This window comes from Loxodonta africana, chromosome 3, assembly GCF_030014295.1.
Source record: "Loxodonta africana isolate mLoxAfr1 chromosome 3, mLoxAfr1.hap2, whole genome shotgun sequence".
In the NCBI taxonomy this organism is placed as follows: Eukaryota; Metazoa; Chordata; class Mammalia; order Proboscidea; family Elephantidae; genus Loxodonta; species Loxodonta africana.
The window spans coordinates 63960727-63977806 of NC_087344.1; the positions used below are offsets into that span (position 1 = coordinate 63960727).

The 17080-nt window shown below is 40.7% G+C and overlaps 1 protein-coding gene across 1 annotated transcript in view; it reads left to right on the plus strand.

Annotated features, from left to right (window-relative positions):
• Positions 1-676: 676 nt before the first annotated feature.
• YTHDF2 (YTH N6-methyladenosine RNA binding protein F2) overlaps positions 677-17080 on the plus strand; it is a 32093-nt gene continuing 15689 nt past the window's right edge. Inside the window, 6 exon segments of the mRNA XM_010595346.3 lie at positions 677-747; positions 749-856; positions 858-1050; positions 1052-1184; positions 1754-1833; positions 4822-6408. Coding sequence (XP_010593648.3) covers positions 677-747; positions 749-856; positions 858-1050; positions 1052-1184; positions 1754-1833; positions 4822-6408 — 2172 coding nt within the window.

Genomic DNA, 17080 nt, shown 5'->3' on the forward strand with positions numbered 1-17080 from the left:
CCCTTTCCAGCTTTCCTCCCAGACGGGGCTGGGGTGTCATTTGCAGCTGGACGGTAGGTTTACTTTAAGGTTTGTCGGGCCCCGGGGGCCACTCCCTCACTTAGAAACCAGCTTTTGGTTGGCTTTCCCTCCAGCTGTTGATCAAAACCTCGTGGTGCGACCCTAGCCACCCCCGCCCTCCTAGGCCCTTACCCGGAGTCGGTGGGTGCGGGGAGGCAGGGAGCGCACAGGTCCCGCTCCTCCGGTCCACCAGAGGGCGCCACGGCCCAGATTCTTCCTTCCCGGGGTGCTTCGCGCCGAGCCCCTTCCGCGTGTGTGAGTGAATGCGAGAGTCAGCGTTCGCGCCGCGCGCTGTCCGCCTCCGCCGCTCGGCGCTCTTATTTCGGAGGCGAGGGGCGGGCACGAGCGTAGAAACATAGAGACGGGCGTTGAGCTCTGCGGCTAGAGCGTCTTCGAGTCGGAGCCGGAGCCCGAGCCGCGCGCTGTGTCTCCGCTGCGTCCGCCGAGGCCCCCGAGTGTAAGGGACAAAAGCCGCCGCCGCGCCGCCTGCTCCCATCGCCGGGGCTCATCTGCCGCCACCGCAGCCCTGAGGAAAGTCCACTGCCGTCGCTACCCGTGAGGATCCGAGAGCCATGTCGGCCAGCAGCCTTTTGGAGCAGGTACAGGCCCGGCCCGCATGCCTCGGCCATTGTGTGAGGCGGGAGGGAACCCGACTAGGCCCGGGCCCGCTGCCCCCGGCCGGGCCGAGACGAGGCGATGCCTCTCGCGGGCCGGGTGTCGGGTCTCTCAGGCCGGCCGCGCCCAGTGCCTCGCCCTCCGCCCGCTCTCCTCGGTTCCTCCCGGGCCTCGGAGCCCACCGGCCGCGCTGCGTCCCCTCGCCTCATCGGGCCTCGTTTTTCTTCCTTGTTTCCTTCCCCTTCCTTGAAGCTCTGGTCCCCTCTCGTTGTCGTTGCCTCGGCCCCCGCTTTTTCTCCCCGGCCCCGCCGGCCTAGCGCTTTTCCCTGCCTCCCATTTTCAACCACCCCCTCACCACCGTTCCTGACGCCTCTTCTCAGGCTCTCCCCTTTATTTTCTTATCGGGCCGTGCTTTAATATGTCTTTCCTTTTCCATGTCTTCCTCGGACAACCTGCTGCTCGGCGACGTTTTCTTCGTCCTCAGAGACCAAAAGGTCAAGGAAACAAAGGTGAGCCCAGCTCCACCGGTCGCCCTGGGCCGGGAGGGGGACGCCAAGTAGTAGGGGCGGGGTCTCCGAGAAGCGCCCCGGGGAAGAGGACCTTTCGTGAGCCGCCGAGTTCGCAGGTGTCTCACACTTAAGTATTTGACCCCATCGGTGTGGTGCTGCAGCTGGCGAACAGCATTTTAGTGAACCAGGAGTAATTCATTAAGGGTGGGAGTGGATTCGGTGTTGAAATGTCCCAGGTCCTTAGTTTCCTGTAGGTCTTTGTTTTTCATCCTCGTGGATCACACTCTGGAAGTACTCACATGTGATGGGGGAGGGGAAGCGGGAAGGAATTGAAATCTAGAGGAGCCAATAAAATAACCTTTTTTAGATCGGCTTGCTCCGGGTGGAGGGAGACATTTTCACTAATAACATTGCTCAGCATTCATTCTCGTCTGTATCCTTTTGAAATTCAAACTTACTTGCTTTGTTAACTGATAAGATTTTTCTCCCTTGTTAGGATATGTTTGATTAGTCTGGAAGGGCATCTGTAGGATTGAGACACTCCTAATTTGATTTTTTTTCCGTTTTAGTACAAAATGGATCTGTACATCAAAAGGATGGATTAAATGATGATGATTTTGAACCTTACTTGAGTCCGCAGGCAAGGCCCGTGAGTAGTTAACCATTTACATGTCTGATCAAAGGGTGTAGTATGCTAGTATTGTTTCTCTGCTCTATCTCAATAAATTTGATTTTCAGAGGGTGCCTTTTTTAATACCTGTTAATGTGTTATAAGGCAGTTATTACAGATATTATAGAGACTGTTAATATCCCATCTGTGTTGTCAGCAAACACATTGTACTCTGAGGTAATACTAATGAAATTTTGTAGTGTATTAACAGTGACACTTGTTTGAGTGATTGTACCCCCCGCCCCCACTGAGAATAGAGTAGTGCAAAACTTAAAAATGCTTTCCAGTGTTAAATATTCTGAATTTTCACTAGGAACTCTTTTACCCTTTGGAAAGTTGGATTCATGTGTGATGGGAAGCACTAATATAAAATCACCTGAACTTTAATCGGTGCTGCAAAACCAGTTATCTTCCTTTCTTTGGTCACTAGTTAGTGGGTTCTTCGATTACCAGAACTATTTTGGAGTCAGGGTACTCTGTTTTGAGTTAAACTGTATTTACACCTATAGAGACCGACTTTGTGTAACTCTGATTTTTACCTTAAGGGGTGGTTCTGTGAGCTGTAGAATTGAAATTAAACTGAAATTTAAAAAGTTAAAATACTCTTCAGCCCAAACCAAAGGTCAAGGGTGATTGAGGTTTTTGCAGTGTAATCTGTCTTCTAATGTGAAGACTAGTTGCATGTAAGTTCATACATGAATATGGCCCGTGCATGTAGATACTTGTTTTGATTCAGCAGTTCTTTTATGTTATCATTTTGGGTCTGAAAAACAGCCACAAAAAGCTGTAGCTAATAAATATAATCCCATAGATTAATAGACCAAAAGCACAATAGAAGATGTCACTTGAAATGTCTGGAAATATCAAGAAGCTTATGGGACATATGCTGTATGAATAACTTGACATATTAGTGCATGCCCATATTTGAACCGCATTTTTACGTAAAACTTTTAGATCCCTTATTTAAAATTCTCTGTATTTAAAGTATGGAAACCACCTAAGCAAGTGATTGAAAGAAAGTTTTTGCAGAAGGCAACCAGTTAATCAGGAAAAGGGGGAAGAAAATAGAGGAATGAACTATTAATGGGTTCCTGCTATTGAATCAATTTTCTTACATAATCATTATAACAGTGTTAGTGGATGCATTTAGAAACAATTCGAGGTAGTTTCTTGTAAAATATTGTTTAGTTAAAATTTTTTTTAGCGCAGGGCGTGTGGGAGCCAGCCAGCTTAGGTGTAGGAATTCAGCCCTATCTTGGCATAACCTGTGATGTTAAGTGCATTTGGTTTTTCTCTCTCTATTAAGCCAAAGCTTGAGTGTCTGTTTTAGAAAGAAGTTTGAGAAAATACCAAAGTCTTGGTTGAGTAGAGGAAGAAGGGTAACCTGATAATCTTTGTCCTTTGTAGTTGTAGCACAGAGTAGATGTAATTTACCTACTTTTGAATACTTTTTTTTGTTGTCTCATGTTGGAATAATTCTTCAAGCTTAATCCATTGATTTAAATTTTTAATATCATCTTCAAGAAACAGATTGGAGAGGATGTATGAAAACACTTAACGCTTTTTTAAAGAAAAAAATTAAATCGACAGAGAAAAGCCATTGTCATTTTATCAAACCGTATTAATCGAAAAATTTAGTTTTGTGTTTTAGTAGCTAGGAAGAAGTACTGTTGGCTTTGGTAATACAAATTTAGGGCTTAAGGTAGTCATAGTCATCCAAATCTCTTAGGACTTAACTTCCTATTGTTTAGTTTATGGATTCTTAGCTTACCAGAACCATTTTGGAGTTAAGAGTACTCTGTTTTGAATTGACCTGTGTCTACACCTATGGAGACCAACTTTGTATAACCGTGATTTCTCACTTAAGGGGTTATTGTGTGAGCAATAGAGTTTACAAAACGTTAAAATACTGTTCAGCTCAAGAGTGACTGGGGTTTTTGAATGTAATCTGTCTTGTGAAGACATTATTAATCTGTAATTACTAATCTGTGATGTGAAGACATAAGTTCATATTTCTGGTTATTATTTAGGATGGTTTTTTTTCTAAAAGATAAACACTTGTAAGTGTTTTAAGAGTTGTACTCATTTCTAATGAAAAAGTTGTGCGTTTCAGCATACAGTTATTTTATAGGTGAAGCAGACTAGGTAGCAACTTTTTTTTTTTTTTGTAGTTTTAAATCCTCTAGAAACCACTGTGTATTTTCTCTTTATTTTTAGTTAGTGTCATTTATTGATTCTCCCAGATGGTTTGCCAAGAGGCAAATACTCTAAACTGGATGTAGTCAGCCTTACTTTTTGGTTTATGGTTGAGAAATGGCTGCATAGATGTTTGAGCTAGATCATGAAACTTCAGTTCTTTTTTTTAATTTTTCTTGTTTGATCTATCATAGTGCATTTTAGCAGGAAACTCTTGAAACTCCTCCATTCTGCCAAAATTCTCCTTAAATCCAAAGAGAAAAATTTTAATTGAAAACATGTGAACACTTCTGTAGAGCAAGACTTACACTGTTGGTGAAATGCCATTTTTTCCTTTTCTGAATTATAACACTAACTTTAAGGCACATGTATCGATATATAAGGGCCCCTGGTGGCGCAGTGGTTACGAGCTCCGCTGCTAACTGAAAGGTTCATGGCTCAAACCTAGCAGCTGCTCCACAGAAGAAAGATATGGTAGTCTGGTTCCATAAAGATTTACAGCCTTGGAAACCTATGGGGCAGTGCTATTCTGTACTGTAGGGTCGGAATTGACTCGATGACAATGGGTTTGATATATCAGTATATATTAGTTTAAGCATTTAAACCGTTTCTTACAATATAGAAATACCAGTGACTTTATGGGAACGGACCATCTGAAATGTGCTCCCCCTTTTTCATAGTAATGGCTGAAACAAGTGGGGGAGGGAATGTCTTAATTGTTACTTTACTTATTTTTGTTTAATTTTAATTTGCCTTTTTTTTCCTCCACAGAATAATGCATATACTGCCATGTCAGACTCCTACTTACCCAGTTACTACAGCCCCTCTATTGGCTTCTCCTATTCTTTAGGGGAAGCTGCTTGGTCTACTGGGGGTGACACAGCCATGCCCTATCTAACTTCTTATGGACAACTGAGCAACGGAGAGCCCCACTTCCTACCAGATGCAATGTTTGGGCAACCAGGAGCCCTAGGTAGCACTCCATTTCTTGGTCAGCATGGTTTTAATTTCTTTCCCAGTGGGATTGACTTCTCAGCATGGGGAAATAACAGTTCTCAGGGACAGTCTACTCAGAGCTCTGGATATAGTAGCAATTATGCTTATGCACCTAGCTCCTTAGGTGGAGCCATGATTGATGGACAGTCAGCTTTTGCCAATGAGACCCTGAATAAGGCTCCTGGCATGAATACTATAGACCAAGGGATGGCAGCGTTGAAGTTGGGTAGCACAGAAGTTGCAAGCAATGTTCCAAAAGTTGTAGGTTCTGCTGTTGGTAGCGGGTCCATTACTAGTAACATCGTGGCTTCCAATAGTTTGCCTCCAGCTACCATTGCTCCTCCAAAACCAGCATCTTGGGCTGATATTGCTAGCAAGCCTGCAAAACAGCAACCTAAGTTGAAGACCAAGAATGGCATTGCAGGGTCAAGTCTTCCACCACCTCCAATAAAGCATAACATGGATATTGGAACTTGGGATAACAAGGGTCCTGTGGCAAAAGCCCCCTCACAGGCTTTGGTTCAGAATATAGGTCAGCAGTCAACCCAGGGGTCTCCTCAACCTCTAGGTCAGCAGGCTAACAATAGCCCACCAGTGGCTCAGGCATCAGTAGGGCAACAGACACAGCCATTGCCCCCACCTCCACCACAGCCTGCCCAGCTCTCAGTTCAGCAACAGGCAGCTCAGCCAGCCCGCTGGGTAGCACCTCGGAACCGTGGCAGTGGGTTTGGTCATAATGGGGTGGATGGTAACGGAGTAGGACAGTCTCAGGCTGGTTCTGGATCTGCTCCTTCAGAGCCCCATCCAGTGTTGGAGAAGCTGCGATCCATTAATAACTATAACCCCAAGGATTTTGACTGGAATCTGAAACATGGCCGGGTTTTCATCATTAAGAGCTACTCTGAGGACGATATCCACCGTTCCATTAAATATAATATTTGGTGCAGCACAGAGCATGGTAACAAGAGACTGGATGCTGCTTATCGCTCCATGAACGGGAAAGGTCCCGTTTACTTACTTTTCAGTGTCAACGGCAGTGGACACTTCTGTGGCGTTGCAGAAATGAAATCTGCTGTGGACTACAACACGTGTGCAGGTGTGTGGTCCCAGGACAAATGGAAGGGTCGTTTTGATGTCAGGTGGATTTTTGTGAAGGACGTTCCCAATAGCCAACTGCGACACATTCGTCTAGAGAACAACGAGAATAAACCAGTGACCAACTCCAGGGACACTCAAGAAGTGCCTCTGGAAAAGGCTAAGCAGGTGTTGAAAATCATAGCCAGCTATAAGCACACCACTTCCATTTTTGATGACTTCTCACACTATGAGAAACGCCAAGAGGAAGAAGAAAGTGTTAAAAAGGTAACCAGCTTACCATTCTTAAGATTTTTAGGGAAGGAGGAGGAATTACAACAGGAGAGGTATTACAGGAAACCATTAGTAAAAGCTCTGTAAATAACACAGCTATCACTTAACAGTTCAAGTGTGGAAGTATAATTGGTCTTACTGTTTCAACCCTAATGGGAAGGAATGTGGGAACAGTAGAGGGCAGAAATGTGGGCTTAAATTGAAGGAAAGCAAAAACAATGCAGAGAAACTGAAATTACATAATATAGGTGAAGATGTGAAGAATGAATCTGAAAGAAATGGATAGGGAATATTTGAAATGATAGAACCATGGAAATTAAAGTAGGAAGAGGCTGAGGCCGTAATACAGTAGAAAAAAAGTTCTCCGTTGGCATTAACCAACCTTTGGCCTAAGTAGGGTACTGTGGTTATTTTCAAGAGTTGATGTGTCACAAGCTTTTCTACCTGCCTGTGACAACTGGTAGTGTTAAGAGGCGTGCTCCTGTCTTTGGTGGTGTTTAGCTTGCTTGTTTTTTTCCCATGCCTTCCCATTATAAAAGTTTAATGTTTATACAATGTTTATTATATAAACCTTGGGAAACTCAGAAAATACTGTTCCCTTGCCCTTATTATTTTATTATATTCCTGAAAGGTCACTTTCTACAGATTTCCTCTGTAAGAAGTGGGAAGAATTTTTCCCTAAATTTTGGGTGGAGTGATGGAGAATGGGTTCAAACTAGAGTTGAACTTACTTGAAAGAGTTGGGTTAGTGCTTACTCCTTGGGTAGTCAATGAATGTAAGCCATAAGAGGACGATAAACTAGTTGGGACAGATCATATATTAGAACTGACACACTTAAATATAGGAAGTAGGTGAAAGATGGGCAGGAAAAACATTTTTGTACATTAATTGTTGAGAGAATTCTGAACTGTTTAGCCTCATTTGTAAAATATAAGAGAAAACCTAACAAGTTTATGTAAATATATTTTTATTATATATGTCATGCATTCATAGGGATCTTGGATATTTGGTCTAGGACCTGAGGTACTCATTGTTATAAGAACTGTTAGGTTATATTTTGTAAGCCATAATAGGAGGAGAGTTTTTTGGTAGATCATCTCTGTAACGTGTAACTGTGAGGTGCAGTCTTTGAACTAAAGCAGGATGGTTGCTATCTTACCTCCTAGTATGTACAGATGGGCAAGAAATTGACATGACATGAAAAACATTGGGGATAGAAAGCCAGATTATTGAAAAGTTGGCTGTTAGAGAAAAACTTTCTTCTTTTTTTGATAGTCCTTTAAACGCCCCTCTCCAAAGTTTAACAGTTTAAAATCTACCATAATCCTGTAGCAAAGGATAGTTGACTAATTTTTTTGAAGGATGCTAAAGGTGTCTTCTGAGGCATACCAAATGAGTCATAGCAGGGTTATTAACATGTGAGAGACATCTAGGTACTTGGAACATGAAATGTGCTTAATATCTATGCTTAATATGATTCTGCTTTCCTTCATTTTGCAAAGTCTTTCATATATCTATGTTTTGTGATTAAAAACAGTAAGGCAAAGACAGGAATTTTTTTTAGGAATGCATACCACGTAGGATAAACTTACATATGTTAGGACCAGTGGGGAAACTTATGTTAGAGCTGCTCACTTTTATATATAAACTTTTAATTGAGTGTGTATTTGGATTAAATTCATTAGAGTGGCTTCAGGGAATGATAATTGAGCTTCATAAATAGGTGTGAGATTCATATGTTGGCATTGACCAGCTCTTTTAATGTTTTCATAGAGTGAGTGTAATAAACCTAGGGTCTTTGTTAAGCTAGTGGTTCTTCTGCAAAACCATCCCATAAAGACGGAATTAATGAGTATCCTAATTGTTCTCAGGCTGGTGAACAAACCACTGGGGGAAAAAAAAAAGCTTTGATTATGCTTGTGTCAGATTACTTTTTGGTTTACTTTCTGTAAGAAGAGCTGGGATTTCAGGAAGGTCCCTATGATTGCTTCTAAGCCCAGTTACCATTTCAGGCAGTATTGCCTTACTTCTCTTATGCCCACTGTTATCCTCAAAGTCCTTACATAACTGTGGGAACTGTTCTTTTTCAGTATTTATTAGACCTTTTTTAGGACCCAGCAAGTTTAATGAGAATGAGATTGATAGCTTATTGAGGGGTTACACCCCAATACTGTGGAGTGTTTGTGTGCCTGCCTTTGTATTATTAACAAGATGGCAGAAAATCTTCATGCCAAATGGTGGTGGTAACTCAATAAATAAATGGGGAAATACTTGAAGAAACTTCATCCTGAGGATGATGTCACAGCTGTTCTAAAGTTCTAAGATTGGGCATGTATCTTGGCAGAACACACTGCAACAAAGCTACAGGCATTTTTGCCTATTACTGCCTTGTTCTGTCACATGGTCTAATTTATTATCATATAACCTTTAAGCATTAGATGTATCCAGCTTGAATCTTTCAGCAATTTTTAGCCACATCTTTGATAGTGTAGTTTGCCTTGTTGTATATTTCAGATGCTGTTTTGTAACCTGCTGTTTGTATTTATTTAGAATTTTTCCCCAGTTGTTATATATTCTTCTGTGATATAAATTCTTTGATGGCTTCATTATTCTGTCGTAAGCTTATAATTCACCAATTCCTAAGTGTTGAATAAGTGCCCTGGTGGTACGATGCTTAAGTGTTTGGCTGTTAACCGAAAGGCTGACAGTTGAAACCCACCAGCCACTCTGCGGGAGAAAAGACCTGGCGATCTGTTCCTCTAAAGATTTCAGCCTAGTGGGCGGTTCTGCTCTGTCCTAAAGGGTTGCTATGAGTCAGAATCAATTCAACGGCACCTAACAAAATTGTTGAATACTTCAGCTTCTTTACAATTTTTTTTCCAACTGGAATAACACTGCAGTGAATATGCTTTTATATAAATATTGATTCGCATCTGTTCTTTAGTGGTATTGCTGGCTCAAAGGGTGTGCTTTTTTTGAAGGTCTTTGCTGTGCTATCTGTTGCTGTGTGAGCCTTTTACTTCTCCCTGCCTTCACTTTTTTGTTGAGGGACTTACTATGCAGCTATTATTCAGAAGTAGGCAACAGCGAGTTAAGAACCTTTCCCTTTTGACTCAATTTAGGAATAGGCTGGCAAAGAGTTACTCCCTACATTAATGATAGGTCTTTTATAAACCTCATGAAATAAGTGTTTAATTTTTGTCTTCTGATTAACTACTAAAAAAATACGGGAAAGTGGCATAGTCGAGGGGACTAAGGAGTGATTCTCTTAAAACTTCCTAGCATAATATTAGACTCAATCAGGCCCTTGGGTAAAATGATTTTTCTGAAATAACTGGAAAACTAATGGAGAGTAGGGAGAGAAATGTTAGGAAGGTGTGGTTATGGTAACAACATTGTAAGATTTGTAGTTTTTAAAATACTGTTATTAAGTAGAAATGGCAGGATTTCCTAAATACCTCTAGGATTATTCCTGTTTTCAAGTAGAAGACCTAAAAAAATGGTGATTTGGAGTGTCTTTGAATATTACAACGTTTAGGAATTGAGGTGAAATTATTTATCTTTTCTTTGAATAACATCATTACTGTATGCTGGACACTACAGAGAAATCAGGAATGTGTCATCAGGGACCTTTACATTACATTAGTGACAGATAACATTACAAAATAGAAAGTGTTTTCTCAAGATGTACGCAGGGTGCCAATTTGTAAGCTTGCAGGAGATTACCTAATTCAGCCTGGAGTGTGGATAGCTAGGTCATAGAAGAATCTCCTGGAAGAAGTCATCTCTGAGCTGAGCCTTTAAGACTATATAGAAGATAGCCAGAGGTGCTTTGGGAAGAGTGAACATGGGTGCAGAAAGGCCCAAATCTGTGACACTGTATGGATGATAACTTGGAATAGGAAGTCCTATATACTTCAAACCCAAAAAAATCAAACCTGCTGCCATCGAGTTGATTCCAACTCATAAGGACCTTGTAGGACAGAGTAGAGCTCTCCTTAGGGTTTCCAAGGCTGTAATCTTTACAGAAGCAGACTGCCACACCTTTCTCACATGATACAGTTGAAGACCAAGTCTAATTCTGTTCTACATGGAAAGGGTTTCCTAAAAACGAAGCTTGGAGATTAGATTAGGAAAGGGGGGTGTTGAATGAAATGTTCATGAAAATTGATGTGGAAAGAATCTACTGAGAAAGGTACACAGTTGGTCAGAAAAAAAGTACTAAGAGTTTTCAAGGACAAGGAAAGGAATAAGGTGCAATTCGAGATGGTATGGAAGACCTCCTTGATGTAACTTTTGTGTTTGAAAGGCAATAGGAAGTGAAGGGCAGGATATTTAGCCTATAAGAATTTAAAGCGGAACTAGGATAGCTGTTTTATTCTTCTTGCCAAGAGCAGTACTAGACCAAATGGATAAGAGATTATAGGAGGGAAGATTTCTGTAAATAAAAGGGAGAACTTTCTAAGTATACTAACTAAAAATGGAGTTCTTAGTCACTGGAGAGTTTCAAGTAGAGGTTAAAAGAGCATTTATTAAGTACCTTGTAGAGGAGATTCACACCCGGGTAGTTTATTCTTATTCTAGACTAGACAAACCAAGGATAGAAGGTTAGCTGGCCCAAGGTAACATCTGAGGTTCATGGAGAGGTGTTGATGCTACTAAAATGTCTTTCTGGGCAGGTCATTGTTTTCTGTTCTGAAATTTCTGACCTAAATATTTATTATATATAAGAAATAAGAAAGGACTTGAGGTCGGAAGGACATGGATGACAGAAAAGATTGGTGGATTCTGAATGAGTCTTGGGGCAGGTTAGGTATATATGTAGTTATTGTTTTTAAATACGTATGCTGTGTAAGTATTAATAAGAAAATTGTTACTTACACTGCTGTTGTTGGCTGCTGACCAGTCAGCCGCTGACTCATGGTGACCCTGTGCACAATGGAACGAAATGCTGCCTGGTCCTGTGCCCAGGACTGGTTGTGGATTGTACTGTTGTAATCCATAGGTTTTTTTTTTTTTAATATAACTTTTTTTCTTGTTGAGAATATACAGAGCAGAACATACACCAACTCAGCAGTTTTTACATGTGTAATTCAGTAACATTGATTACATTCTTAGAGTTGTGCAACCATTCTCATCCATTTCTGAGTTCTTCTCCGTTAACATGAACTCACCGTCCCTTAAGGTTCCTGACTAATCTTTTGAGTTACTGTTGTCAGTTCTATTCCATATAGGTAGATCTTAAAAGAGCACGGTGCTCAAAGCAGACAATCTTTACCAATTAAGTTAAACTATTATTTGGTTTTAAGAAAACTTCAGGGGATATTTTTGATGTAAGGTTCAAAGATTATCTCAGGGCAATAGCTTCAGGGGCTCATCCAGCTTCCATGACTCCAGGAAAGTCAGGATTCCATGAGACTTTGAAATTCTCTTCTCCATTTTCCCCCTTTTGATCAGGATTCTTCTGTAGAATCTTCTGTAGATCCATAGGATTTTCACTGGCTGACTTTTCAGAAATAGATTGCCATGCCTTTCTTCCTACCCATCTTAGTCTGGAAACTGCTGAAACCTGTTCAGCATCAGAGCAATGTGCAAGCCTCCCCTGACAGATGGGTGGTTGCTGCGCATAGTGTTTAATTAAGAGTTTGGCGGTTCAAACCCACCGGGCACTCCTTGGAAACCCTATGGGGCAGTTCTCCTCTGTCCCGGGTTGCCATGAGTCGAGATCGACTCCATGGCAACAGGTTTCTTCAGAGTTAATGAGTGGGCATCCTGTTTTAATTGAGATAGCAAACCTGAACATTTTTCTTTTTTTTTTGGGTAAAATTCTAAGGCCACTTATGTCTACTTCTTGAAGATAAATTTACTTGACTTTATGCCAAAAGTGTTGAGGAAATTCTTGCATTACTTATCACCTTCATTGTTTTGTGGGTAGATAAAAATGCCTCTTTCTACAGCGTCCTTAAAGAAGGACTAGAGGAGAATAAATGACACTGAATTTCAATCTTTGTACTGTGTCACTTACACCCGTCTTTCAATAAATGTTCGTTAATTGCTGGGATGGAACAGATAAATGAGGCACCGTCCTTGCCATGGTGACAGTGTTGTTAGGAGGATAACAAAATCGGTAAAATATGAGATGAGAGCTGTAATAGAGGAATGAAGACTTTTTTTTTTTTTTTGGCATTTTAGAGAAGAGTAATAATCTGGTGAAATTAAGGAAGGCTTCGTGGAGGAGATAACATTTGAGCCTTGTCAAATAGAATCAGAAATAATAGAGTAATAAGCACTCAAATGATAACACAGTGCCTGGCAAACAGTGTACATAAAATTTTAGCTGTCTTATTTGATAGTGTCATTCTCATATTTCAGATGAGGAAGCAGGCTCATAAAGGTTATTTGTCCAGGGCCTTATAACTAACAAATGGTGGAGCTGGTATTTCAACATAACCCATCGCCGTCGAGTTGATTCTGACTTGTGGCCCTGTAGGACAGAGTAAACTACCCCATAGGGTTTTCAAGGCTGTAATCTTTACAGAAGCAGACTGCCCCATCTTTCTCCTGTGGAGCCACTGGTGAGTTCGAACTATCAACCTATTGGTTAGCAACTTTGTGCTTTACCACTTTGCCACCAGGGCTCCTTTTTACTGTGTATGAATCCTTAAAGAATATATAGTGCTGTTTGGTAAAACTCATGTGAGTCAGAATTGACTCGGTAGCAACTGGTTTGGCTCTTTTTTTTTTTTTTTTTGTGGTTCGGTGTAAGTTTTTCCCATGAGCTTTTGACGCTGGCTAGTTTTGAGCTGTTTAGCTCTCAAGAATTTTAGGAAACTGGTTGTTAAACATCATTATTAAACAAATTATATCAAATTAAAATTAAATACATTTTATTAAATATATTAGTATTTAAATTACATTATGATAAACCATAATTTGTAATATTACAGATTACAATTAAATCCCATAAACTTTAAATTAAATACCTTTGTATTAAAAGGACAGAGTCCTTGGGTGGCACGAATGGTTGATGGTTTGAACCCACCCAGAGGTGCCTCAGAAGAAAGGCCTGGCAGTCTGCTTCTGAAAGGTCACACCCGTAAACGCTATGGAGCACAGTTCTACTTTGTAACACATGAGGTCACCCTGAGTAAGAATTAACTCCGTGGCAACTTTTTTTTTGGTATTAAAAGGTAACAGATACCCAAACTCATCACTTGTGAGGTTATTTACGTTTGTTGCATCAGTATATAATATTGTGCTACTGCACATCTCTCATCAACCCCACATTTAGTGGTATCACGTTGGTAGTTCGAAACCAGCCATGTTATTTAGACTGTGGAAATTGGCAAATGATTTCTTTGGGCTTGATTTATTCATCGTCTAGACGTAAAGTGATGGAGGAAATATTAATGCAGATTAAACTTAAAAGGGTATCATGTTTATAGCTGCTATGTTTTGTGAATAACACAAAAATTTGAATACTTCTTAGTATTTGAAAATTACCTGATTTAGCAAAAAAGTTGCCCAGATCATTGATGAAGAAACGAAGCTCTGACATGTCTTTGTTTCCTATTCATCTTACTCTTTAACATCAATGAAAATATCAACATTCATGTTGGAACTTCATTCAGAGAGCTGTTCAGGCTCTAACCCCAAAGCCCATGGACCACTGTTTGGTATATGGAGTTTGCCATATAAGAAAGTGGGGAGGGAGTAAGGCGTTCTAGGAAGAGGAGACGTGTTCAAAAGCATTGTCTTCTGATACGGTTTATGATATGTTTTCAGAATGATGAGAAGTTTAATGTGTTATAGAATGGTAAGTGATAAACCTGGAGAGGTTGGTTAGGCCCAGTATATGAAGTGTTCTGGATTTTTATCCTATACTTTTGTGTTTAGTGGGCCGATGAGAGGAGTAGTTGATTAGGGAGCAACAGTACAGAGGATGGGAAGAATGAAGCACTTACTGAGCACCATACTAGGCACTTTCATAAAACAAAACTCATTGCCATCAACTCGATTCCTACTAACAGTGACCCCATGTGTTACAGAGTAGAACTGCTCCATAGGGTTTTCTTGGCTATAATCGTTACAGAAGGAGATCACCAGACCTTTCTTCTACTGCCTTGTTGGGTGGGTTTGAACTGCCAATGTTTAGTGTTTGAGCGCAAACTGTATCCTCCATCCAAGGACTTTAGGCACTTTCATAGTCTTAACTTTAATTGCCACAACAGCCCTATGAGGTAATTATCTCATTTTTATACATGGGGAAATAAATACTTATCTGTTGTATGAAGCAAGATAGGTAGATGGCTCAGAGATCAATTGAGAGGCCTAAATACTGTCTGGGAGAAAAAGGCCCCGAACCAAGACAGTGGGAATAGGAAAGTTGAATTTGGAGAATGTAGTAGACAATTTTATTGACAAAACAAAAACCCAAACCCAGTGCTGTCTAGTTGATTCGTAGGGATCCTGTAGGACAGAGTCACACTGCCCCATAGGGTTTCTAAGGTCGTAAATCTTTATGGAAGCAGACTGCCACATCTTTCTCCCATGGAGCGGTTGCTGAGTTCAAACCGCTGACCTTTTCATTAGCAGCCAAGCGCTTAACCATTTTGCCACCAGAGCTTCTTGATTTTCTGACTAGTTATAAATATTAGAGAGTATAAGAGGAGCAGCATGCAAGGGTTAAAATTTGAAGATGACTTTTAGAAATAGTGTTTAGAAGGACTTCATGAGACAGTAAGGATAGTTAACAGTTATTGAATGTTCTAAACAATGTCTAGCATATGGCTGTCAGTTCTGAATATACATTTTTACATACATGTGCATTTAATTCTCATATCCTTGTAAAGTAGGTGCAGTTTTCTCAGTTTTCCAGGTTAAGACACTGAGGCACGGAAAAGAGTAAATAACTTTGCAAAATCACACAGGCTAAGAAAGTAGAGCTGGTGTTTTAACCCTGTAGCGTGTTTGGCTCTTGGGGCATGAGAAGAGAGGACAAAAAAAGAACCCTCAGACACCAAAATTCAAAGAATGGGTTAATGAGGAAGAAGAGAGATTGAGAGGAAGTAGTCTGAGCTTCAGAAAGTGAACAAGGCAAGGGTTATTATATCTTGAAGAGAACTTCAAGAAATAGGAAATAGCTTATTTACAGGTTACAGAGAGGCACCAGATGACTGAAAATGCCAGTCGATTTCTGCTTAATAAAAGCAGTATGAGATTGCTTTGCTGTTAGAGGTTTAAAGATTTTGGTCTCTGTAGTTCAGCAGACTCTGCATTTGTCCTTACCCCAGACAGTCTCAGTATATTCCAAGCTGTCTGTTCTAAGCCTTAAAGAGAAGTATTTAGGGAAGTAAGATCATATAACACTGAAATACAGTTGGGTATTAAAAATAACATTATTTTGCTATAGCTAAAGATTGACCCAGAGGGGGACTGCTTTTTTTCCCAGACTTAAACATTTGTGGGACAAGGGCTAGTTAACAATGCTATAATCATTTAGTAGCTACCATGTGTAGTTCAAACCAAAAACTACTCAGAGCCATTCTCCTTGGCTACAGAAGTAAAAGATTAGTTCCATAACCGTTTTAACAGTGAAATTCTTCCCCCCCCCCCCCCCCAAACAAAACCTTATGCAGAACCTCTTGAACAGCTGACTTCACGATCAGCCTTTTTTCCCCTGGCAGATCCCTGAAGCATCTCCAGTGTGAAGCATAATTTGAAACCCACTGGTTGACATACGTTTCTAAGGTGCGGGTTATGGCGCATGAATGTTAGAGTTGGGGAATCTGTTTTGAAATTGGAGAAGTGTGAAGATTCTGCCTGTTCAGTATCTCTTGTGGGTGTGTTGGGTTATTTAATCCTGGGAGGAGGGGATGAGGAAGGAACAGCTCACAGGAGGAGGGGTAGCTATAGCCTTGGCTTTGCCTGCCCTAGTTAAGGGACAGTATAATAAAGCACTGTTTCCTGTAGCTGTTCTGGAATTTCATGTAGAAGAGAAAAAGCTCTCTTCCCCTGAATTTTAGGGTAAATTCAATTGATTGCTTTTTGCTTTTCTACATTTACCAATGAATCCCTACAAGCCTACAAATGAGCAAGAAGAAAGATTCTGAGTGTGGCAGCTCATATCACCCCTTCTGCCTTTCTCCTCTACAGAAAAACAGGTAACTTGGCTCATATGGCAGCATCATTTGCCACCTCCTTTGGACTAAATTCTAACAATTAGACCAATAAACAGTGTCCTAATGCTTTTCATCACTTGCTGAATAAACAAATAATTTCTTGTTGAATTGATTTAATTCCAGTTAGCCATAGAAGATATCAAGGAATTATGACATGATACCGTAAATGAGACAGTACAGACAGTGTATATATTAACTTATAGCACAAGGTCAAGTACAAAAGAAAAGTTAGTTAGGACTAGACCCAACAGAAAATTTTCGTGGAAGAGACTGGATTTGAGTTGGATCTGGGAAGATGGATTGGAAAAGATAATGAGTGGAAAGATGAAGAAAGGAAAATGGCTAAACCCTATGTTTGAGCTATTGGATATGGAGAGAAGAAGGAAGGGGCAGGCAGTTACTCTTCTTTTCAGTTCATTTGAACTCTTACTTGCTATTGTTTCTGGTGGTGCTTATGAGATGTTCAGTAGCCTGCCTGCTGAAT